The following is a 25,617-nucleotide window of genomic DNA, read 5'->3' as shown; positions in this document are numbered from 1 at the left end:
ATGCGCCCTCCAATTCAGTAACTTGTATTTTATTTTTCAGTGGGTTTTCCATTTCCAGAAATGCATGGCATGTTTTCTTTGGACCTGAGAGCACGTCATTGAAACACTTCCTTGGTCTTGGTCCTGCCGAAGGGTCTCGGCCCAAAACATTGATTGCACTTTTTTCCATAGATGCTGCCTGGCGTGCTGAGTTCCTCCAGCATTTTGTGTGTGTGTGTGTGTGTGTGTGTGTCTTGGATTTCCAGCGTCTGCAGATTTTCACTTGCTCGTCCTTGGTCTTGTGCTGGTTCTTTGCTGAAAGAACAACTGCAGATTCAGCCGTGCTTAATTCATCACGCCTTCTCAAAATGCAAGTTAGCCCAGCACATGGCTGCCAGCTGCCACTGTTTGTGTTAGTCGCATTGATTCTGTTTGAAGTCAAAATAAAGGAAGGGTGGCACAGTGTACAGATAACATTTTAGCTAAACTGGGTGAAAAGTACGGAAGAATCATGAGGAATCTAGTAATTGTAACTGTACAATATAAAGAATGAAAAAAAGTTACATTGAAGAAAAATGAATGCAAGTTGTAGTTGCAAAGGAAGTCTCGACACCCAAGTTGGGAGGGGAAATGCTGACCAGCTTCCTTGCCACATGTTTGTCAGTCGACTACTTCTGCTGGAATGTACGTGTGCATGAAGTTTGGTTATGAATACATGTGATAAGCTCTGTGCTGTTCACCTTGTTCACCTTTTAGGTGGGTTCTCACACAGCTTTGGCACTTGAATGAGGAGCTGCCAGTTGGCATCCCTGCAGTGCCAGGTATAACGGAAGTCGAGGGATATAGCCTGCTCCTGCTTCTACTGTGTCCCAGTCAAGATGGGGCTGAGCTCCAATGTCCATCGGAGGTCATGGCTCAGAATTGGGGTCGTAGGGCTGGCTTTGAGGACAGCACGGAGAACTAGGGTTCAGGTTAGGTGTAACAACAGGGGCGAGGTAGAGTTCGAGGTCAGGTGCCAGGCAGCAGGGTAGCGTGGTGGTTAGCACAGTGCTTTATATTATCAGTGACCCAGGTTCAATTCCCGCCACTCCCCATAAGGATGTATGTTCTGCCTGTGACCATGTGCATTTCCTCTGGGTGCTCCAGTGTCCTCCCACAGTCTAAAGACATACCATTTGGTAGGTTAATTGGTCATTGTAAATTGTCCTATGATTAGATTTGGCTAGGGTTAAATTGGGGGTTGCTGGGTGGTATCTATTCCAGCTTATTTCATGCTGTATCTCAATAGATGGACAGTCAGTCAGTCTAGAACATAGAACATAGAGAACATAGAAAACGTACAGCACAATACAGGCCATTCAGCCCACAAAGTTGTGCCGGACATGTCCCTACCTTAGAAATTACTAGGGTTACCCATAGCCCTCTATTTTTGTAAGCTCCATGTACCTATCCAGAAGTCCCTTAAAAGGCCCTATTGTTTCTGCCTCCACCACCGTTGCCGGCAGCCCATTCCATGCACTCACCACTCTCTGCATAAAAAAAACACCAACAACAACTTACCCCTGACATCTCCTCTGTACCTACTCCCCAGCACCTTAAACCTGTGCCTTCTTGTGGCAGCCATTTCAGCCCTGGGAAAAAGCCTCTGACTATCCACATGATCAATGCCTCTCATCATCTTATACACCTCTATCAGGTCACCTCTCTTCCTCCGTCGCTCCAAGGAGAAAAGGCCAAGTTCACTCCACCTGGCATGCTCCCTAATCCAGACAACATTCTTGTAAATCTCCTCTGCACCCTTTCTATGGTTTCCACATCCTTCCTGTAGTGGGGTGACCAGAACAGAGCACAGTTCTCCAAGTGGGGTCTGACCAGGGTCCTATATAGCTGCAACATACTTTATACTTTATTGTCGCCAGACAATTGGTACTAGAATGTACAATCATCACAGCGATATTTGATTCTGTGCTTCCCGCTCCCTGGATTACAAATATTAAATATTTAAAATAGTTTAAATTAGTAAATATTAAAAATTTTAATTATAAATCATTAATGGAAAATAGACAAATGGGAAGTAAGGTAGTGCAAAAAAAACCGAGAGGCAGGTCCAGATATTTGGAGGGTATGGCCCAGATCCGTACATTACCTCTCGGCTCCTAAATTCAATTCCACGATTGATGAAGGCCAATGCACAGTATGCCTTCTTAACCACAGAATCAACCTGCACAGCTGCTTTGAGCATCCTATGGACACGGGACCCCAAGATCCCTCTGATCTTCCACACTGCCAAGAGTCTTACCGTTAGTGCTATATTCTGCCATCATATTTGACCTACCAAAATGAACCACTTCACACTTATCTGGGTTGAACTCCATCTGCCACGTCTCAGCCCAGTTTTGCATCCTATCAGTGTCCCACTGTAACCTCTGACAGCCCTCCACACTATCCACAACACCCCCAACCTTTGTGTCATCATTCTATGGCAGGTGCTACAGGTCAGAGTCTAGGTTGGAGTGGTCTGTGGTTGAAGGGCAGTGATCTTTGAGGACAGAGGTCGAGATGCCAGGAGCTGAGGCCAAAGACTACCAATCCCCAGAGTTAAAGACTGAGGCCCCGAGGATGAGGGCAGGTGCTCCCCTGCCCCCCCGCGGGTGGTCGGGATTGGAGATCCACGTGGGCAGGAGGCACGAACACTGTTGACCCTCCTAGTTCACATCCAAGAATTAGAGGTCCATGTGAGTCTGAAGGTCAAAGTTCTGTGATCGTTGAGTCCAGAGGTTGAAGCCCAAAGTTTGAAACCACAGGGTCAGTCTTCCTTTAGGTTAAAGGCCTGATGTCCCTGGGTCCAGTACAGGCTATCCTTTCTTTATTTTTCCTTTTTTTTTCAATCCTTCACCTTCCCATTTCCTTGCAATTGCCCTGTTTGGTGATGTTGGCCTGAGAGGGAAAAATTGTGAAGTAAATCTAGTTTTAGATCGCAGCATGTGATCTATAATTGTGCACCGAAGGTCACCTGCAATTCCGTAACTTGTCCTTGAAAGTGTTGGATGGGAGCGAAGCGGAAAATAGGACTAATGTGACAAAATGATGTAATCAGTTAGTGAGCATCAGTATTGGCTACTGATCTTAGAATATTACAAACGTAGATAAGAGTAATACGACAATGATACTTTAAAACAGTACTTCACCCTTTTAGCAGGAAGCTGTTCTGCATGTTATTCATCTAATGAAATGAGTTATGATTTGAGTTATATGTATGCAGACCACAATCTTAGAATTTTAAAATGGAAATTACTTCAGCCACAACTTAATTCTCAAAACTGAAAAACAGGGGTTGAAAGGGAGAATGCAGGAAAGGTCGACAAGAATATTTCCAGAATTGCAATATTATAGTTGTGAGGGAAGATTGGGTTGTTTCATTTGGGCTAGAGGAGGCAAACGTAAAACTTATTTGATGTGGATAAAATTGAGAGACCTATTGCCTTTTGCTGAGATGTGAATACTTTGGTGCTAAGGTAGATAAAATTAAAGTAACTAGGAGAAGGATTTTCATGAGAGCAGGGGAAGAGAAACTTTTTCAACAGGAAGGGTGGTAGGGATCTGGAATTCTCTGACTAGATGGGCGAGAGGCAGAAACCTTCATCAATTGAAGCAATGTATACCTATGTACTTGACAAGCCATGACTGGCATAAAAATGGGATTGGTTTGGGGTAGCTCTTTTGATTAACACAGACATGATGGGCCAAATGGACTCATTCTGCATCATAAATGCTCTATATATATCACAGTTCCTGGTGTGAAGGAAAGGTGAGTATTGTATTATAGAACGCATTTGGTGTTTGCAGATTGTGCTTATGCAAATGAGACACCTGATATATTTTAAGGATCCGCTTGCAAAGAGGAGCTGAAGAAAATCAGGATCCAAATGTCTGGATGGTATTTTGCAGTTAGCCTTAATGTCAATAACCTTTTCTAATCAGAAAACTGTTTTGGGGGAGGCCCTGAAGTAGATACTTCCCAAAGGTCCTAAAGACAAAGAGCTATTGTCCATCAAACTTGCTTGTGCAGAGTGAGTAGCAAATACGAGGGGTGATTGATAAGTTTGTGGCCTAAGGTAGAAGGAGTCAATTTTAGAAGACCTAGCACATTTATTTTTCAACATAGTCCCCTCCTGCATTTACACACTTAGTCCAGCGGTCGTGGAGCATATGGATCTTGGACCTTCAGAAAGTGTCCACAGATGGGTGATAAGTTCGTGGCCTACAGTAGAAGGAGATGAGTTATACAGCTCTTGTTACATGCACATGCAGGTCAACTCTTTGAGTGATTGTGCAGAAAGTTTGAGGTTAATAACTCATCTCCTTCTACCTTAGGCTATGAACTTATCAATCACCCCTGATGAGTTATTAACTTCATGTGAAACTTCTGGCATGCTTGCAGTTCTCCTTATCGTTTATACGCCGTATTTGTGACTAAAGTTTGCTTGACAAAATGGTACCAAAGTGAAACCTTTCTTGGTGAAACGACTAAATTGAGAATGGAAAGTGTGTCCCATCCACTACATAATGTACTGGTTGGGCACAGGAGTACATTCAGCGAGAGACTCATTCCACTGAGATGCAACACAGAGCGTCATAGGAAGTCATTCCTGCCTGTGGCCATCAAACTTTACAACTCCTCCCTTGGAGGGTCAGACACCCTGAGCCAATAGGCTGGTCCTGGGCTTATTTCATAATTTACTGGCATAATTTACATATTACTGTTTAACTATTTATGGTTCTATTACTATTTATTATTTATGGTGCAACTGTAACGAAAACCAATTTCCCCTGGGATCAATAAAGTATGACTATGACTATGTGTTTAAAGTGTCACTGTGATAGCAGTTATCGGAAATCTCCAGTGTCTGCCTTTTAATTGCTGTGTAACTGCATTGAGTCTTTTTCTGAATGTATAATTTCTGATGAGGAAATTGTAATTCTCATTTTACTTCAGGTCTGATTGCCTCATGAAGACAATCCGATCAGATGGCTATTTTGGGATGTATCGAGGTAAGTATTTGAAAGTTTTCTGTTTTCTCTTTAATTCCATAAGCCTGCAGAGGAGTTTACAAATAGTAAAATAATTTTTAAATCTGTTCTTTTGTGTTTAGCTGTCAGTAGGTGATTACTTGGTGCGTCTGAATTACATTTGTGCCCTAGAGTTTTGAACTTGTTGAAAATTTGAAGGGTTTTGCATGTATTGGTGCAACAACGAGTTGGATCTAGGAGCAGCAGAACCCGTGTTAACATCTGCATGTCCAGGTAGCGGACAGGTGAACCTTCATGAAGGTTTTTTTTTTCATATGAACTTGCTATAGCGTTCGTTAAAATCCCTGATGAGAGACAGTAAGTTAAATTTGAAGTGCTTGAGGGGCAATTATGTGACTTGGTTGAGTGGTAGGAGATGAAGAGGAGGAATTAGAGCAGCAAATTGTTCTATGTATTAAGTAAGATCCGTTGAGGATGTGCAGTTATTTACTTTTTGTATATAAATATTTTAGAATAATTACAACAGAGAGGGAGGTCAGTTGTTTACCACAGCAAATTGCCAGCTCTACCAATTCTTGCAAATTGTTTTTATCATATATTTAACTAATTCCCTCTTGGAGGCCATAAAGAAATCTGCTTCCACCTTAAATAAAGAGATAATCAGCCATGAATACGATGATCCATGTAGGCACAGCATTTTAAGGGGGGGGGATGCAAGCATTAGATTATAAAGATATATTTCTTAAGTGAATGGGCATTACTATAGCAGATAGATTTCAAGGTAGCTAAGTGTGATGTCAAGCGATTTGGACGTTAAAAGGATATCACAGAGTATTTTCTTAATTCTTCAGTGAACTGTCATATCAATCAAGAGATCAAAAGAGATTTGGAGGTCATTTAGGTGCAAAATATTCACAGATTAATCTTTGTTTTCCCACTGAATGGCAAAACAAGCTCTTGCAGTTGAATAGACAACATTTGTTCTCGCTTTTCTCAGAGCTGTTGGGACAAGCTCTCATCAGTAACTGGACAATAAGCTGATATGCAAGTTGCTTTGCACTGGTTATTATGTAACCACTCAAGGAACATCAGATGAATCTGAATTACTTAGCTGGGGCAAAAGAGTTTTTTCCCTTTAAGAATATATATCTTTAAAAAAGATTTTACTTCTGGGTTGATTTAGTTGAATATTCTTAAGTAGAATGCCCAAGTCAACATATTTGAGTGCATAAAGTAACATAATTGCCCACTGCAGTGTGCAAGCTTACTTGAGTGTGAAAGTCATAACTTTGGGTTCTATATGTAGCCCCCCCGTCCGGCCACCCTCAGGGTCGCTCGGCTCGCTGTCGTCTAGGGAAACAGCCTTGGCCCCGCCAAACTGGATAATTCGTTTGTGTGGGTGCTGTGTGAGGTACCCCACCCCACCCAAATAACAGACAATACACCAGATGCAATTAAATGATACACAGTTTATAGATATTACTGGAACTATATAATTAAAAGAGAATAAAATATAAAAGGAAAATAAAAGGCGCCACACTTATCAAAGTTCAATCTCTTCGTGCACAAAAACCGTTGGAGCTCAAGGACCTTCTTCTTCACCCTGCAACCCCCTCGGACCACCTCGACCGGCCGCCTGGGACCAACAACGGTGGTCAACCAGACGCTCCACACGAGTCCGTCTCCGTCTCCTCGCCGAATGTCCCGCTCAGGGTCCAACCCCGTTAGCGGACTCACAGCACCTCATCCATCCTCTGTCTTGCTCTCCCGCCTTCTCCCCCAAAACCCTGCGCATACAGTATCTTCAAATACACCAAAACCATAACAACTATCCCAATTGGTTAATAACGTATTTCTTATCACACTCTAAACCACAACAAGCTGCTAGCGCAAACTTTCTCAGCATTTAACACAACAAAGCCGCATTCCCCAGATTAACATAACAAAGATGCCATTTTAATTAGCCTCCGCAGTAACATAAAAGTCGAAACCCCCTTACACTCTCCTCCCACCAAATAAAGTCATGTCCTCATCACTTCTAAATAACTCGCCAACCAGTCCTGCAGACACACAACACACACATACACAAATACACACAGTGACAATGCTCCCCAAACAGTGGACCTTACTCCTGTCCCACGGGCGCTACATAGGTCAACCTATCTGGGAGCTTCTTAACCCTCCGAGACCTCCATACCCCCTCACCTAAACCCAAAAGGCTCAGACACTACTAGGGATACCTCGGGCCTGCTTGCCAACTCCTGTCTCACTCAGGCCACCACTACAGCTTGGAGTCCCCTGTCCCACCTCTCCTCCTTCCCAATCCTGCCGTAACTCAGTCTGCCCACAGCTAACCCTCCCCACCACACCTGACTCAGTGGGAGAAGGGCCAAAGGTCTCTTCCTCAATCACGGGGAAGTTAGCAAAAGGCAGCATGTTCCACATGTGCAGCACATCATCCTTCAAGCCCGTATCCTTCCTCATTCCCTCGATCGGTAGCTGCTGTTTGAGTTTCTCCAAACTGAAACATTTAGCCGGGGCTACCCCTACAGCCTCCTGCAGTCGAGACGTCAGCTTCTTCGGGGACTCCTTCAACTCTTGCCACAGCCTCAGCCGTTCTGACTCAGGGTTCCTGGCCATCTCAATCTTGGACGCAGTTACCCCACCAGCTTCTTCCACCCTGACCTGAAAAGCAGCAGTTAAAGAACGTTCAGCCTCCGATTGTTTCTTCCTGAGGGCGTCCTCCAGGTCAACTTTCAGTTTTTCCACTTCATTTAAACTCGCGATAGTCACCTTCAGGTTCCTTTCAAGCGTCCGCCTCCCTTTTCCGAGAAATGTCCTCCATTTCTTTACTTCCTCGGGAATGTAGTCAAACTCCCCTCCCTGGGCTCTCGGTTTTCTGTTGACCTTAGTCAGAACACTTCCTTGATCTTCCCCAACTTGTAAATCTTCCAATCTGTTCTGAATCGACGTCTTGAGTTTCTGCTGATCCCTTCGAAGGTGGGTCATTGTTTCTTCTCGCTGGATTAATTCATCAGTACATGACCGCAGTGCAGTGCAAATCCCATCTCTTCCCTGTGTCTCATTCAGATTGACGACCTGGGTTTCCATCCCCCGGTCCACCACTGTCTGTCCCAACACCAGGAAGTTCAACTGGTATGTCGGGTCATTTTCCTCACATTGCACCAAACTTCTCCTTTGACACTTCGCTTCGGTCGCCTGGGCTCAGCCACTCGCCTCGCTTCATAGTCCCCCCAGGCGAATCCAAGCTCCAGGCGGTCATCCACATACGCCAAAACTTCACACACCTTCACTTCCCCCATGGTCTTCCTCATGCCCCGCGGGAAGGATGCAGGGGCTCCGGGTATGCCCTTGCGCATCTTTTCGGATCGGAAGAATCCTAGGGAACTAGTAAAGGCCATCTTCAGCTCGACAGCCGCACTCCTCAGGATCTGGCAACATCCACCCCTCAGATGCAGCACATTAAACCACATCGCATAATCCACACACACGCTGCCTTCATCTTCCACGCCGCCAGGGTCCATTTGCCGCGACCTCTCGCTCACTGAGGTGTCTTCAGCGGTCAACTCCCCTCCCTCGTGGTAGTTCAGAGCATCTACTAAGAGGGTCTCACCCTCAGCTACTTTCCCCAATCCATACCACCGCCGGGTCTCGTTTAAATTTGGTACAGGCTCAAGGCTGCTACACACGTCCTCAGAAGCAACTCGACACGCTGGGTGCCCAGAAAATGCCTCCATGAACTCCAGGGTCATTAACCAATCATCGTCTTCTGGATAACTACTGCCACTAGTACCCAAAGTCTCCGGTGCCCTTGCGGTTGTCAAGGCTAAATGCTTCAGACACCGGTTGTAAAACGAACTGTACAACAACTTGATCTGTGCCCCGGGGTCGAGGATAGCTTTAGCATCGCTTCCCTCTATCCATAGCGACACCCTGGGGCGTGGCCCCTCTAAGCCTTCAGGAATAGGGTCTTTTCCTTTCGGAAGTTCATCGGTACATTGCTGGGAACGTGCTTCCCCGGAGACCCCAAGCCGTTCCCCCACTGGGCCTCCACTAAATTTCCCGACACCTCTCTGATCAGCTGAACAACTGATCCCCTGAATTGATCCCCCTGGCACTGCAAGCAATTTAGCCGCCCTCCTAGCTAGAGAAGACAGACTGAAAACTTTCCCCCCTCTTTCAAATAACTGACAGCTGTCACTACGGTGTAAGTGAACCTGACAGCTCTAACAATGTCACCAGCCCGCCTAATCAAACTTTCCACCAATCCCTGTTGCTGTCCCTCAACCGAGCACTGCCACTCATCTAACAACTGAGAGGTCCGCTCCGCCCACGTCTCGCACGTCTCTGCCCCTCTTGGGGTGGACACTATCCCAAACGCCAGGTGGAGCCTGCTAGAGCTAGAACATTTATTCACAGACTCTACCTCCAAATCAGACCACTCTTTCCTCTCTCTCCCAACCACATGGACAGCCCCAAGTGCCACCTCCAACTCGTCAATGCCAGCCCGAACTCGAACAAAGACCGCACCCACAATGCATATAGCAATCAACAGCAAATAACCCACAGAGACACACATTACAGATTTAAACAGGGCACCCACACAGCATACCAGCAGACTCAATCCCGGACGAGCCCCCACAATGTAGCCCCCCCCCGCCCCTGGCCACCCTCAGGGTCGCTCGGCTCGCTGTCGTCTAGGGAAACCGCCTCGGCCCCGCCAAACTGGATAATTCGTTTGTGTGGATGCTGTGTGAGGTACCCCACCCCACCCAAATAACAGACAATACACCAGATGCAATTAAATGATATACAGTTTATAGATATTACTGGAACTATATAATTAAAAGAGAATAAAATATAAAAGGAAAATAAAAGGCGCCACACCTATCAAAGTTCAATCTTTTCGTGCACAAAAACCGTTGGAGCTCAAGGACCTTCTTCTTCACCCTGCGACCCCCTCGGACCACCTCGACCGGCTGCCTGGGACCAACAACGATGGTCAACCAGACGCTCCACACGAGTCCATCTCCGTCTCCTCGCCGAACGTCCCGCTCGGGGTCCGACCCCATTAGCGGACTCACAGAACCTCGTCCATCCTCTGTCTCGCTCTCCCGCCTTCTCCCCCAAAACCCCGCACATACAGTATCTTCAAATACACCAAAAACATAACAACTATCCCAATTGGTTAATAACGTATTTCTTATCACACTGTAAACCACAACAAGCTGCTAGCGCAAACTTTCTCAGCGTTTAAAACAACAAAGCCGCATTCCCCAGATTAACATAACAAAGATGACATTTTAATTAGCCTCTGCAGTAACATAAAAGTCGAAACCCCCTTACATATATATTCAAAATTAATATTTTGTAAAGTGAATTTAAAGCTGAGTTATTGATCGATTACAGAGATCAGTCCTAGAAGTTTCAAGTGGTAGCCTATCAGTGAGTGTTTAATAAGCTTTCAAAGATGATGAGGTAATCACAGAAACGAAGCAAAACAAGCTAGGTGGGACACTTTCCACAGCTCTCACTTTACAGAGATGATTTTGATCAACATCTCTGAACACATCTCTTTCAACTGAACTCAAGACACATTTTAAATTTCACTACCACTATAACCGTGCATACTCTTCAACTTGCAGCACTCTTCCTCTCCACTGAAATTGGTTGTCTTTCTCCAGGGGTTAGTTAAGGTTTTTAACTTCGTAGCTCAAATATTTTTCATTTTTGAGTCACAGAGAAAGGAAGTGCCAGAGTAGAATCTTAGCCAAGTTTGCACTTAGCTGATCTCAGATGGGTTAGCATTGGGGTTTGGAACCATATTTACATTATCCCTGGAACAAACAGTGGAGAAATAGCTGGAACCCAGGAGCATTCAATGCTGATACATAGCATTGGGTGACAAAACACTATAGCTGGTATTAAACTTGCTTTTTTTGTCATATACGTTCTGTACTTTGAAGCTGTAAAACCCAGCATTAGTCACTTTCAGGAAGAAGAGGTTGCTGTAGTTAAAAAGCATCTGTTGTTCATGGGTGGTTTCAGCATAGCAAAATCACTGCTTTTGGGCAGCACTCCATGAATTGACTGCTTCGAAACTGAAATTACATTTATTATTTAATAGAGATTTGGAGAAGTTGAGACCTTTACTTTCATGCTAGTATCAAAATCTTTTTTAGTGATCTGATACAGTTGTGCTTTTAACTGGAAAATTAGCAAGTGAAGAAACAAACAGGAAATACTGCTGATTAACTTCTGGATAGAGTGGAAAACTTCAGTTTTTCTTGCTAATATTGTACATTAGAGTCTCTAGCTTGTTTTAGCATTAGTTTCAAAAGCTACAATACCCCAGTGACTGGGCACCTTTCCAGTTCTTCATCTAAAACCATTATTATTAAAACATCCTTGAGAGTGATTCGATGGCTCATAGAGTGAGGGGGAGAATGGAATTGAAGCTGCAATAAGTTGCCCATGCACAACTGTATTAATGGACTCTATAATGGAGTGCATCATGGGTGAAACGAGGACGGAGGCTGTATGTGAGGGTACTGTTCCCAAAAACATCTGGCAAAAATTCGCCAACAGAATCAATAATATCACAACAAAATAGACTGCTTAGAATAAACTTTGAATGAACATGGCTATTGTCGCAGAAATTACCACAACGTGGCCAATGTATACCTTGCACTATGTGCCTTCCTGAGTAGATGGGTGACAAAAGAGTTTTTAATCACCTTTTGCAATGTTACCTCTGTTGTTGCAACCATGGTGCTTTATTACCATCTTGATCCTGCTGGTGGATTCAATATTACTCCTCTTCCCTGTTTGTGTCTGTCAGAACCAGTCTTGTTCTGGTCTCCACAGTGTTGAGGCTACCATGATATGAGAATCAGCGACAGCAGCTTCTCTCGGGTTTCTTAAATCAATGCTTCTGGTATTCTTTATGGTACAGTTCTTGCTTCAGGTGTTCTTAAAATCAGTGGTTTCATAGAACTGTTGCGTTGCCAAAGAAGTAAAGTATATCAGAATCAGGTTTATTATCACTGGCATATGACACTTGTTTTGTGGCAGCAGTACAATGCAGGACAAAAAACAAAATTATAAGCTGCAATAACAAATAAACAGTGGGATAGTGAGAGTGCTCATAGTTCGTGGACCTCTCTGAGATCTGATAGCAGAGGGGAAGAAGCTGTTCCTATAGCACTGAATGTGAGTTTTCAAGCTCCAGTTCAAAGTTCAAGTTTAATTGCCATTCAATCATACATGGATACCCATGAATACAGCCAAATGAAACAGTGTTACTCTGGGGCCAAGGTGCAAAATGCAGTACCAACAATCATACACACGGTACATATAGCACACATAAAATATCAGTAAAATACATTCACACAAAAAATACAGTCTAAGACTGTGTTAGTATACTGTATTAGCAGTATGAATGTTGCGTCAATCTGCAATCGAACACAATGGGCCCGTCTTCTGCTGAATGAACACTGGGGGCAGCACTGACTCCGGCATGTATGCAATGCCACAACAACTCCAGTAAAACACGCCGACTCCGACACCTCTCTCCAGTGCTGCTCTAAACAGGCGACTCCATGGCTTGAGACATAATCCTCACTACGACTGAGGCTACACAGCTCCCCTGTTGTCCACCAATATAACAGTGAATCGGGCTTGCAGCATTCCACGTTAACAATGTCCTAAATGGGTGTTGCAATCACACGAAAAGCGACCGAGAGACTCATTCACAATTAGACAGCTCACTGCTGTCACATACCGACTCCTCCTACACCTCTCTGACAGAGCCAACAGCACAATCCAAACCAAGTCCAGCTCCTTCAGTTTCTCTGCCAGCGAGCAGCTCACTAATGGGGTCAATCTGCAGGACTTTTAAGTTTTTAATGTCCAGCAGAGTCTTGCAATTATAACAACAACATTTTGAAAAAAAGACAATAACACCTTTGGTTGGCCCTGTAGAAGCCACTGTGATCGAACGCTCTGCTATCTTACTGGATGAAACACTGCCATCCTTTATCTCCTCCCTGATGGTAACAGTGAGGACATGTCCTGGGTGGTGAGGAGAAAACAAATTCCAGGTTTCAAATTCCATTAGCTGGCAATGTTAGACAACATAGCTTATGTTAATGGATAGTAGTGGGAGTAGGGAAAGGTGAAGTTATTTTTCTCCATCCTCTGGGTTCATCATTGGAAATCCAAAACAGCACAGATACTGGAAATCTTAAGAAAAACCAAAAAATGTTGAAATACGCCGCAGCTCAAGGTGCGTGTAGGAAGTGAAACTGAGTTACATTACAGGTTGAAGAACACGAAGAGGTGGAAAATGGAACTGGCCCTCCTACAATCATCACAATGTGCCACTTTGGAGGGAACCTGTTTATTCCTACTTTGCTTTCTGCTGGCCTATGCTAGCTGAAGCACCTTCAATTACTCCAAAAGACTGAGGTTTGGTAAAATACTGAAAGGCTTTTATTCGCTGTACAATACAACCTCCACAGTGAGTGTCTGCCCCCGGACTGAGGGGGAGGGGCAAGGCAAACACCTTTATACAGGACTCTGTGGGAGGAGCCACAGGGACAGTCAGCAGAGGGGTGTGTCCAGACAGGTAACCGAGTTACAACATATATACATGGTTTACCACACTAGCATACTTCCCCAATTCATTTTTCAGTATAGGGCCTTTTTGGAAGCACTTCTGGAAAACAAGTACACACATCTATTCTCATCTACTCCACTGGGTACCTCTTCAAGGAACTCCAGTGAGTTAGTAAAAAATTATTTTTCTTTCATAGATCCAAGTTGATTGTGTCATGATTTTCTGTCTTAATATCTGTTATAGAGATAAGCATTTTCCCAAATACTGAGTTAGGCTAACAGGGTAGTAGTTCTCGTCAATCATTTGTTTTCTCAAATGATGGAGCCATTCTAAAACCTATAGACTTCTTTTGGAAAATGATAACCTGAATATGTATTCGCTTTATGCCCAACTCTTTCAATTGTTTGTGGATGATCAGATTCAAAGGATTAATCAGTTTTTCTGATCACTGGCTTCCTGCAAATGATATTTTCTTGATGTAAATTTCATTGATCTCCATATTTTTGTAGACCCTTGGTTTTCAGTATGTATTTCCAGGACATTTTGTTGTGTATTTTCCTGTGAAGACAGAGAAAGTACTTGTTTAAATCTTTACTATTTTTTTATACCCCATTATAAAATCTCCATGAAGAATTCTTATTTGCCTTCAATGAGCTTTTCCTTTTACAGAATTTATTGATGCTCTTGCAATTTGCTCATTTATTGTCTTCTTTCCCCTTCCTAATACATTTCTAGGTCCTCCAAATTCTAAACCACTCCCTATCCTGAAGCTTAAAAGATTTTCTTGCAACTTCATAAGCCTTTTCCTTCAATTTAATGTCATTTTTACTATCTTCTGTAGGTCATGGTTGGGCAACTAGCAGTTCATTACTGTAGGTACTCAGAAATCCTATGAGAAGAAAGTACTCAAAGTGCACACTTGGATGTAGGAATAAGTAGGAATGAACAGTCCGACTTTAAAAATATATCAACAAGAAAGTAGGCACAATAATGAGCTATTTGTTATTAAATTTCCTTGGGGAATGAAACTCTGCAAAAGGGTGGGCTACAGGCAAAGCACTGAGACAACAGTATTGTTGTGTTTGATTTGAGCTTTGTAGAATTTTTTTTGGCTTTCTGTACACTCAGTTGCCATTGACACTCCGGAAGAAATTCAATTCAATTCAACATAGTGAAAGTTAAGCAGCAAATACAAGGAAATCTGCAGATGCTGGAATTTCAAGCAACACACACAGAAGTTGCTTAAGCAGCAAGTGTATGTTTGCTTTCTATTGAATAAGCTATGTTTATTTCTTTGTTTATCCAGTACTTTTCAACAAAGCTGCTCCAAATTAATATTTATCCTGAATGTTTGAGATATTGGAGGCATCTTAGGCAAAATTTATGGAAAATGCAGTTTTTGTCTTTGTGTCAATGATATTTGTAGAACTAAAATCTTATAATATGAATGTCAGGTTTGCATCCCTGAAAGGCACATGTGTTATAGACTTCAATTTGGTGTTAGCTCACAAATTTCCATTCTGATTTTATTTATATTGTAGGCATCAGCCAGTTATCTTTTAATTGAAAGTAGTCTGGAGCTTATTGTTTCTCTGCAAATTGGAATATGGAAGAGTAATGGAGCACTCAGAATTAAAGCAAAATACTGAAGTTCTTACAGTGATTTTATGTAATCAAATGTAATTTAATAGCGAACTAAATGTTCACATTTATGAATAAATGTGTGCAGTTGGTCTTGAAGCCACTGGCTTATGCTGGGTTCAGTTTCAAAGAAGCTGGAAATTAAAGTGAGCTTTCTTATCCCCACATTGGTAGATACTTTGGCTAAGACCATATCACGTTCAAGCTCATTCCTCTTGACAAAATGAATTCCTGGACAGCGCTTTCTAATGGTGATCACTCATTTAAGGTGACTGATTTTTCCCCTCCCCAGTATTACCATAATCATTCCGGCACTGTTTGTCTTAGAACTTAGTTAAACTTCCCTTTGCCTTGACTAAAATCAGCTAATTCAGAAAGAATTGTTAAGTCTGAGCCATCTTGATTTCTATTACTTAATGCCTCATAGAGTGGTATCTTTATCAAAAAGACCACATCGCAATTTAATTATCAAAATCCCCTTCAGGTTGAAATGAACTCTGAAGCCGGTTACTGTTTAAGCATTGGATAAAACTTGAGTTTAGTTTTTAGTCAAGTTATTGGAAGGTGTTTGTGTATTTCTGTATGAAATATGAGTATGCAGTTGCAAAGAAAGCCTTCAATTGTAGATGTGAAAACACTTTATTTGTTTTTTTTCAGAGTACGAGAAAATGTGAGCACTCAAAAGACCAGTGCCACTTTTAATGGTATGGTAAATGCATAAACTGAAAGAAATGTTGCAATTGGAAAGAAATGTATTGCTGAATAAACACCTTTTGTACAAACTGGTGAAGGGACATTTGAAGCAAAGCTCCTTTTCTTACTAACTGGTGTTTTGCATGGAACTTCATTTTTTCCTTTAAGTTGATGGTCTAAATGCTTTGACTTGTTTAAAACCTTTGAATTAAGTTTTTATGTTTAAAATAAATTGTTCTACTCCTGAACATTTGGACCATAACATTGGCATAGGTTTTAATTTGTTTTTTTTTAATTCACGCATATGGGTAATGAAAACAGACTGTATTTATTGCCCACTCCTTGTCCTGTCAAGGTGATGGGCTTCTCCTTGTACCGCTGCAGTCCTTGTGGTGAGGATGCTCCCATGGTTAAGTTAGATGGCCAATTGGTGGATATTGAACCAATAGCATTCAAGAAACTTCAGTACAGGTTGAGTGCCCCCTATCCAAAATGCTTGGGGTTTTGGATTTTGGATTTTTTTGAGTTTTGGAATATATGATGTGATAGCTTGGGATTACCATCATTTTCAACTCTGAATTTGTGTGTCACAGGTAAGCAGTCTCAGTCTTACACGTTCGTCACACATGTACTTAACAGTAAACATTATTTTGTACCATTAATATAATGAACATATAATGTGTGCAGGGTAACAAAAACAGCACAGCAGTATCGGGAGAATCCCTGAATCAGCTGTTGAACAACAAGCGACAGGCTTTCAGTCTCCACCTACGAAGCTAGGTTTTGATTAAAAGGTCACAGTACACTGTATTTGTATTTTACTACTTTTAGGTTTTATGTAAGATATGAAAAAAACAATCAGCGTTGTAGACTTGCTCTGGTGTTAGATTTATAGCAGTGACCATCTTGGCAAACTCATCAATTAATTTCTCTGCTGCTTCATGATCAGCTTAAAAAATTTACTGTTATGCCTTTTTGTAAATTGGCTGAGTATTCACAGTTAGCTTCAATTTTCAGTTTGTTATGATAGATGTTTGTTTGTTTCGTGATCAGCATACCATTAAGCAGCATTTGTACATACTGACACTCACAAATCCATATTTTCAATATACGATTGAGAACTTCATTTTTCACTTTATGTAGTGTTTTTTTATTCTTCATGATCTTCTGTTCCTTATGTATGTGAGGTCACTTCTCAGAACTATCAGTGGTGTGCAGAGGCCTGCATATTGCATGGGAACCTTCCCCACGTCTTGTGGAATTTTGCATTTGTGACTTCGTTTTAGCACTCAAAATAAATTTTGGAGGTTTTCAGATTTTGGATTAGGGATACTCAACCTATCTATGTCCCTGTCAGGATGGTTGGATCTCGCTTAGAGTTCCACTCCCAAGTCACACGCCCTCTCCAAGAGTTAACAACAGTTGGAATTAATAAACTATTGAAACATTGACACAATTACTTTAAAGACAGCCCTTGCAGAATATTTCCATTTTCTTTGGAAACTGCAGAACCACTAATTTACCATTTTGTTTCCTTCCGTTTAACAAAAAAAAAAGAAAAAATATGTTAGGTATTTGAATGTTATGAAGAAAACAGTGTGGTTTAAGAACTTTTGGAAAGCTTGGTCTTGAATAGCATGCACTAATACAGCATAACTGATCGTAAGACATAGGTTAATTTATGTCAATATGCAGACTCTTTCAGTGTCTTTCTACTTTCCCCTGCCTCGTGTGGCCAGTTTAAAACCTGGCTTTGAAGGTTACCCATTGCCTTGTAGTTGGATTAGTTGCTTGAATATCTGTTTCCCCCTAACTCCCTCCCTCTTTGCTCTTGGAACTGAGAGAAAAGTGTGCACAGGAGTCTCCAGCCTCAATTACGTGAAGGTGATTAGCCTTTATTTCTTTGCTGCAGAACCAGTGGAAGAACTCAGTAACCCTAGAAATTAATCCTGTATTTCCTAACTTCATTAAGGCCATAGGAGGATCAATATAACTTACAACATCTACATTATCAGAAAAATAGCTGTTTGTCAAATACAACTGAAGGCGATAGGAGCCAATATGAACTTAACAGTTGTAAAATCTGGCTGGAGAAATGGAATTGATTGCGGAAACTGTGACCTCCATGTGCAGCTATCCACTCCTGTCCAGGAGTACTGTGTAAGGCTGCAGATTTCATTCCCATGTGTACAATACTATTAAAAAAACAGCAGCCAGTGTGCATTTGTGAGTAACTTACTCACTATAGAGGATTCCTCCTGTGGAGAATTACATGCCCTCCAATCCATCTATTGTGTTATTGTACAGTGAGAATAAACTGCAGAGTAAAACTCTGCTAATCCTTTGGAAATAATTTGGCTCACTGGGTATTGATTCTCGTAATCCCTTCAAAAACATTGAGGGCCCTTGTTTCTGCATTCCCTCTAAACTTGCCAGTTTTACTGAAAAATGTACTACACTACAATGTAATGTTTTACCAAAAAAAAGAGTTGAAAGTGTGTTGGACATTAAATTGGAAGAACATCCAATAGTTCTGAAAATCTACTTGTCTAGATCTCACTTTCCCAGGTGGTATGACTGAGTGGACTGCTGGCCACTTTACAGGCAGGTATGAGTCAATTCAGTACTTTGTACAGAAGTTTTCCATCCCAAAAAGAAACCAGTGAAACATTTGAGCTTTTCTATCAAGCCTGACAGCTCCATGGTAACCTGTACTCATTCCATTTAATTTTGTATTTATTTTTCAGATCTATTTTTTAAAAATTCTGCCACAGTAAGATTTAAACTTGTGCTCTTTGAATTATAACTCAGTTTAACATAAGTATAGTACTTCCTGCATTGACCTGCTGGAGGCTTTCAATATATTTTTAAAAAATCAAAGTTGTGGTGCATTTTATATTCTGTGCATTTTTTGGCTCTGTGTATGACTTCCTTTGGGAAAATTCAAATTGCATTCACCTTCCATGAGTAACTCTTAATGCTTTTGAGCCAGATTTTCAAGGCACTGGCTGTGCAGTGTGCATCAGAGATTGCGTCATCCTCCGAGCTTGATGAAATGTCCAGGTTCACAATGTGCAGGAGCCCTAATCTACATTTGGCATGTAACCAGTTGGATCTTTCACAGTGTGGGTTCTGGTGGTGGTGTACTACAGCAACAACACTCTTTCCCTTGTGATGCTAGGGATATACATCACTCTTTTTGAGTCTCTTTGAACTTCAGTTAAACAGCAGATAACAACCAACTGCTGATTCTGGCCTTTTTTCATCCTGGTCTTTCTCCTTTAATAGGACCCATTGCATCCCATGCAGATGGTGAGTGGGAGTTGGGTGCCTAATGCACCGAGGATATGAAGTGCATGGGGATACACTGCCAGCACACCATTGTGCTTGTCTTTTTATCCCTACCTTTAAATTTACAACGATGACCTCTGCAAACTACCTGTCTTACTCCCATGGTTGTGAACTCTGCAAATCTTGAGAAATTAAAAATACGTAGGTCTGAAACACGGTCACTTAAATGGAAAATCAAATGTTATCTCCAAAATAAAGCTGCGTGTATTTCAGAAGCTGATCAGAGGCCTCAGTAACAATATAAGTTTGCTTTTTTCTTTTTTGCTTATTTTGATCCCATGTGTTCTAATTCTTCACAATTAGCACAATGTGTCTTCTGCCTTCCAAGGCTGTAGTCATTTGGCCAGTGTCCATTGTTGGAGCTTCTTCAGAATGAAGTGCCAGGGAGAAAGTGTCCTTGGAGTGATAATTGCAGGGTTGCGTCTCATCTCAAATGACTCTGCCTGTCACTTCTTGAAGGAGCAGTGCTGTGGGGGCACCTTTTCCCTGGCCTTTGCTGGTTACTTTTGATGAATTTTTTTTTTTGCAGACTTTCTGGTCGTAAAGTCATAGGGATCAGTTCTTGGCACTGCAACGTTATCAGAATCTCTTAGCCAAAGTCAACAGCACCAGCAAGGCGCGGAGTAGGCTAACCCATGTAATAAGTGCATTACAAAACTCTGCAAAGTATGAACAGAAAGCTGACTAGTAAGCAACTGTTACGATATCGCAAACGATGCAAGGAGATGGGGCAGAATTGATTAGGTTTTACTGGTGCTTTTCTCCCTGTTAGATTGAGACCCCATTGTAGTTGAAGTGATTTGCTTTTGTTCTTGAAAAGCAGTCAGTTACAGGTTTGCTGTTTCTCCATTGGTTCATTTCTACATTTGGTAATCCTTGGAAAAGGATTTCAAAGGGCAATTTCGCCTTTACTTGCTGTCCCTCTATGTGCGTGTCTAACTGCACATTAGCAAAGAGACCTGCTGAAGCCAATATGCTAGTTTATTATGGTGGTTAGTAGTGATAAATGCACAAGCAGTGTCCCTGATCTGGTTAGAGCTGCTGAGTTTTTTTTATTCTTTATTGTATACATTGGAGTCATTGGGAAGTACAGCACAGAAATAGGCCATTTGGCCCATCTAGTCCATGCCAAACCAATTGAAACTGCCTACTCCCATAGACCTGCACCGAGACCATAGCCTAACATACTTCTAACATCCGTGTACCTATCCAAACTTTTCTTAAATGTTGAAATCGAGCTCGTACGTTACCACTTGTGCTGGCAGCTCATTTCACACTCTCACGGCCCTCTAAGTGAAGAAGTTGTTTGAACATGTGATGCACTTAGAATTTTAACAATTAAATATACATTAGCATTCTAACATTGTTCTAATTGCACTCGTTTAACAATGATATCCCATCCAGTTGGGTGCTCCAATATATGTTTGCTGGTTGATGTTGTGCTGGTATGCAGTCCTCTGAGCAGAAGGAAGCAGAGTCTACAGTAACATATTGAAATAATGAGGCATAATTGGCTGCATGTCCTCAGCAAAACATTTAGATGCTGAACAACCCACATAAGAACTGCAGTTTCTTTCAAAACTTTCCATCACTAACCAACCATGGTGCTCATGCTATCTCTAACCTCACTGTGTGCTGCCTTCGGTTGTTTTAATGTAAGATTTGAAAGCTGTCATTGTGAAGACAAATCTGAATTAATTTTGCTTCATAATAATAGTGCACACGCAACTGTTGTATTTGCTTTCTAGCTTTGAACTGTTAAAAGTTGAAGATTTTGGAAATACATTAACAACTTTTCAAACTGGAAATGATTTCCCTGTGTTTTCTTTTCTCTCTTCCCACCCACCCCACCTTTATTCATCCCCACTCTACATCATTCAAGGTGCTGCTGTGAATCTTACCCTAGTTACACCTGAAAAGGCCATCAAGCTTGCTGCAAATGACTTCTTCCGTCATATACTGTCCAAAGATGGGTGAGTGGAAGTTACTTTTGACAAATTGGGCTAACTATGAAGGTATAAGGGGAGAAGAAGATATCTTTTACTTGAAGTTTAGCCAACTATAGGAGACAAAGCCTGATATTGTTGCCTGCTTCAGAACTTGTAGAATATTTTGATTGTGCAACACAATTACAAGTGCGGCAATAAAGATACTGATAGTAGAACCATTGCAGTTAACTTGCCTGAGATCTGTGAAAGTATAATGTAACCATTTGTTTTAAAGTTGAAAAAGAACTCCACATGCATCTTCTCATCGATATAAAATTTCATCAGAACTTCATGCTAACTTGACTGAGCCACTCTAAATCACTTAAAGACTTCCTATCTTAGTACACATTTCAGCATTTTAAGCCTCCTTCTTGTATGAAGCCATATTTGACTAATGTATCCTTCGATGTGCAAGATTCACCCAAGATTTAATCCTTTGACACTGTGTTTAGAAAGTTACTTTTGCCTTCCTTAAATATGTTCAAAGTACAATTCAGATGGGATAGCAACACACATAAAATGCTGGAGGAACTCAGCGGGGCAGACAGCATCTATGGAAAAAAATATACAAACTTTTGTAGTTGACTGTACCCTTTCCCATAGATGCAGCCTGGCCTGCTGAGTTCCTCCAGCATTTTGTGTGTCCTGCCGAAGGGTCTTGGCCTGAAATGTTGACTGTACTCTTTCCCATAGATGCTGCCTGGTCTGCTGAGGTCTTCCAACATTTTGTGTGTGTTGCTTGGATTTCTAGCATTGCAGATTTTCTCTTGCCTGTAATTCAGATGGCATATTTCTGTTTCTAAACATTTCAGCTTGTGTTGGCTTTGATGTAGAAACTGAACAAAAAGAACAACAAACAAGACAAAAATAAAATCGCAGCCCTTCAAATATATCAAAAGACTCTTAGCATCTTGAATGATTTTAGTTTGGAGCAAGAATTTTCCTTTCTGGCACCTTGGTCTGGTTAGAACGCCAAAAGTAAAAGCATTGCCTGTTGCAACAATGCTACAAGTTATTGTTTTTTAAAAACTTATTTTTACATTTAATGTTTGCAGTGCACTATTAGGTTTTCTGATCAAAAATTGTGTGTTCATTAAAATATAATAAAATGCTAAATATTTATTGTTTACAATTTACCATTCATTTGCCAGGTCAATCTTTGATGATAATTTTCCTTTTAACCTTGCAGACAGTCAGTTATTTGCAGCTCTACCTGTCTGAGATCCCTGCAGAGAAGCCAGCAGATGCTCCCACGCATAGTTACTGTATATAGATGATGGCTAATTCCAATATGTGACCATGGGATTAGAGATCCATAATAGCACCACAAAGCAGTCTCTCTCAGAGTCTGTTTTGTCCGTTTCTGTTCCCCTTGCCTTCTCTTTCCTTCTTGGCCTCATTTGCCTTGCCCTCTGTGTCACTTTTTAAAACTCAACACAAGAGAAATTGTGATAGTTAAATTTCACTCACTCTGAAAGCAACCTTTGCTGTAATTTATAGCAACCAAATATTACTGATTATCAGCATTTGAAGCATAAGGAAGAAGTATCTGTGGGTCTTGTTTGACCTCACATTTTCAGCACATTGTAGACATCACATTTGCTCTTCTGTATGACGGAAAAGACTGGAATAATGATGTTGATATTGGCAAAATAGATAGCATTGGACTGGGCCTGCTTAATTTGTTTTTAATTACTTGTATCATTTTAGAAGTAGGACTATCAGTTTCAGAGCATTTAGATGAAATAGTTAATATTTCCTGGATTAGTTTTCCCTAGCAATTTAAAAGAAGTAGGAGATGCATAAGGCAGGTTGGGCTCGCATAAATAGAAGCTGCCAGTCTATCATAATGCGACTGGTGTCTGAAGAAACAAACCTCACCTTGTGCTGTGCAAGCATTAATAGCAGGCTGATGTCTTGGTTCTATTTAGTGAAATGCATTAATTACTTATACATTCATATTTATGCAGTTTAATTTTAAGGCTGAAGAATTCCACTCATAATGTATATTTATAAACCTCAGTAATGTCTCTCTGTCTCTGTCTCTCTCCACCTCTCTGTCTCTCTCCACCTCTCTGTCTCTCTCCACCTCTCTGTCTCTCTCCACCTCTCTGTCTCTCTCCCCCTCTCTCTTCCCCCTCTCTCTTCCCCCTCTCTCTTCCCCCTCTCTCTTCCCCTTCTCTCTTCCCCCTCTCTCTTCCCCCCTCTCTTCCCCCCTCTCTCTTCCCCCCTCTCCCCCCCTCTCCCACCCTCTCCCCCCTCTCCCCCTCTCTCCCCCTTCCCCCCTTCCCCCTTCCCCCCTTCCCCCTTCTCCCCTTCCCCCTTCTCCCCTTCTCCCCTTCCCCCTCTCCCCTCCCCTCTCCTCTCTCCCTCTCCCCTCTCCCCCTTCCCCCCTCTCCCCCTTCCCTCTCTCTCTTCCCCCTCCCCCCTCTCTCTCTGCCCCCTCCCCTCTCTCTCTCTTCCCCCTCCCCCCTCCCTCTCCCCCTCTCCCTCTCCCCCTCTCCCTCTCCCCCCTCTCCCCCTCCCCTCCCCCCCTCTCTCTTCCCCATCCCCTCTCTCTCCCCCTCTCCTCTCTCTCTCCCCCTCTCCCCCCACTCCCTCTCCCTCTCCCCCCACTCCCTCCCCCTCTCCCCCCACTCCCTCTCCCTCTCCCTCTCCCTCTCCCCCCTCTCCCTCCCCCTCCCCCTCTCCCCCTCTCTCCCCCTCTCCCTCTCCCCCTCCCCTCCCCCCTCCGCCCTCTCCCCCTCCCCCTCCCCTCTCTCCCTCTCCCCCTCCCCCCCTCCCCCCCTCTCTCCCTCTCCCCCTCCCCCCTCCCTCTCCCCCCTCCCTCTCCCCCTCTCCCTCTCCCTCTCCCCCTCTCCCTCTCCCCCTCTCCCTCTCCCCCTCTCCCTCTCCCCCTCTCCCTCTCCCCCTCTCCCTCTCCCTCCTCTCCCTCTCCCCCTCCCCTCTCCCCTTCCCCTTCCCCCTTCCCCTTCCCCCTTCCCCTTCCCCCTTCCCCTTCCCCCTTCCCCTTCCCCCTCCCCCTTCATCCTCTCCCCCTTCATCTCTCCCCTTCATCCTCTTCCCCTTCCCCTCTTCCCCTTCCCCCTCTTCCCCCTTCCCCCTTCCCCCTTCCCCCTTCCCCCTCTTCCCCTCTTCCCCCCCCCTCCCTCTCCCCCTCCCTCTCCCCCTCCCTCTCCCCCTCCCTCTCCCCCTCTCCCTCTCCCCCTCTCCCTCTCCCCCTCTCCCTCTCCCCCTCTCCCTCTCCCCCTCTCCCTCTCCCCCCTCTCCCTCTCCCCCCTCTCCCTCTCCCTCCTCTCCCTCTCCCCCCTCCCCTCTCCCCTTCCCCTTCCCCCTTCCCCTTCCCCCTTCCCCTTCATCCTCTCCCCCTTCATCCTCTCCCCCTTCATCCTCTTCCCCTTCCCCCTCTTCCCCTTCCCCCTCTTCCCCCTTCCCCCTTCCCCCTCTTCCCCCCCTTCCCCCTTTTCCCCTTTTCCCCCTTCCCCCTTTTCCCCCTTCCCCCTTTTCCCCCTTCCCCTTCCCCCCTTTCCCCCTTCCCCCTTTCCCCCTTCCCCTTCCCCCTCTTCCCCTTCCCCCTCTTCCCCCTCCCCCTTCTCTCCCTCCCTCTTCCCCCCTCTCTCCCCCCCTTCCCCCCTCTCTCCCCTCTTCCCCCCTCTCTTCCCCCCTCTCTTCCCCCCTCTCTTCCCCCCTCTCTTCCCCCCCTCTCTTCCCCCCCTCTCTTCCCCCCCTCTCTTCCCCCCCTCTCTTCCCCCCCTCTTCCCCCCCCCCTCTTCCCCCCCCTTCCCCCCCCTCTCTCTCTCCCTCTCTCAGAAGCAGGACCCTCCATTGGTTTTAAACAGTACCTGGATGAGTCCTTGAACAATCATGAGTTACAGAACTGTTGACCTGGTGCTTTAAATTGAGTTTGGGTTTGTAGTTCTGTTTCAGTCAACGCAGAAGCAACGAGCTGATTAGCCTCATTCTGTATCATAAATTATCTGTGATTATGTTCTGTAACTGTAGCAGTTCAAGAGGAAAATCTGAGTAGGTTCTCAAGGGCCCTTAGGAATGGGCAATAAAAGCTGGCCTTCCTGTTGATGTTCTCATCGCTGAAAATAATGGGAGGACAATTAAAAATTTGATTACATTGCATTTTGGCAGCTCTTCTCCTTCCACTGTATTTTGGCAACTCTCCCTAGCAGTCTGAAGGTGCTGAAGTGGTGGTATGCATGAAGTAATTAGAAATGCCCTTGGGCTGTTGGCCTTTGAATCAAAGGAATTAGAATCGAAAAGGGAGGACATAAACAGACGTTT

General features: G+C 43.4%; 1 protein-coding gene across 3 annotated transcripts in view; it reads left to right on the top strand.

Annotated features, from left to right (window-relative positions):
• Positions 1–25,617, top strand: part of slc25a22a (solute carrier family 25 member 22a) — a 169,752-nt gene that overhangs the window by 97,350 nt on the left and 46,785 nt on the right. For 2 of the 3 annotated variants that reach the window (XM_063062156.1, XM_063062157.1), the window contains exons 4-5: positions 4,976–5,031; positions 21,219–21,309. In XM_063062156.1, the coding sequence (XP_062918226.1) occupies positions 4,976–5,031; positions 21,219–21,309 (147 nt within the window). Of the gene's footprint in view, positions 1–4,975; positions 5,032–15,949; positions 15,997–21,218; positions 21,310–25,617 lie in introns of those variants that run through there. The other variant, XM_063062159.1, reaches the window with a different exon arrangement.

The sequence above is a fragment of the Mobula hypostoma genome, chromosome 11 (assembly GCF_963921235.1).
Source record: "Mobula hypostoma chromosome 11, sMobHyp1.1, whole genome shotgun sequence".
NCBI classification, from domain to species: Eukaryota; Metazoa; Chordata; class Chondrichthyes; order Myliobatiformes; family Myliobatidae; genus Mobula; species Mobula hypostoma.
The sequence above is the reverse complement of the archived record's forward strand: the minus strand, read 5'-3'. Positions and strand labels throughout refer to the sequence as shown.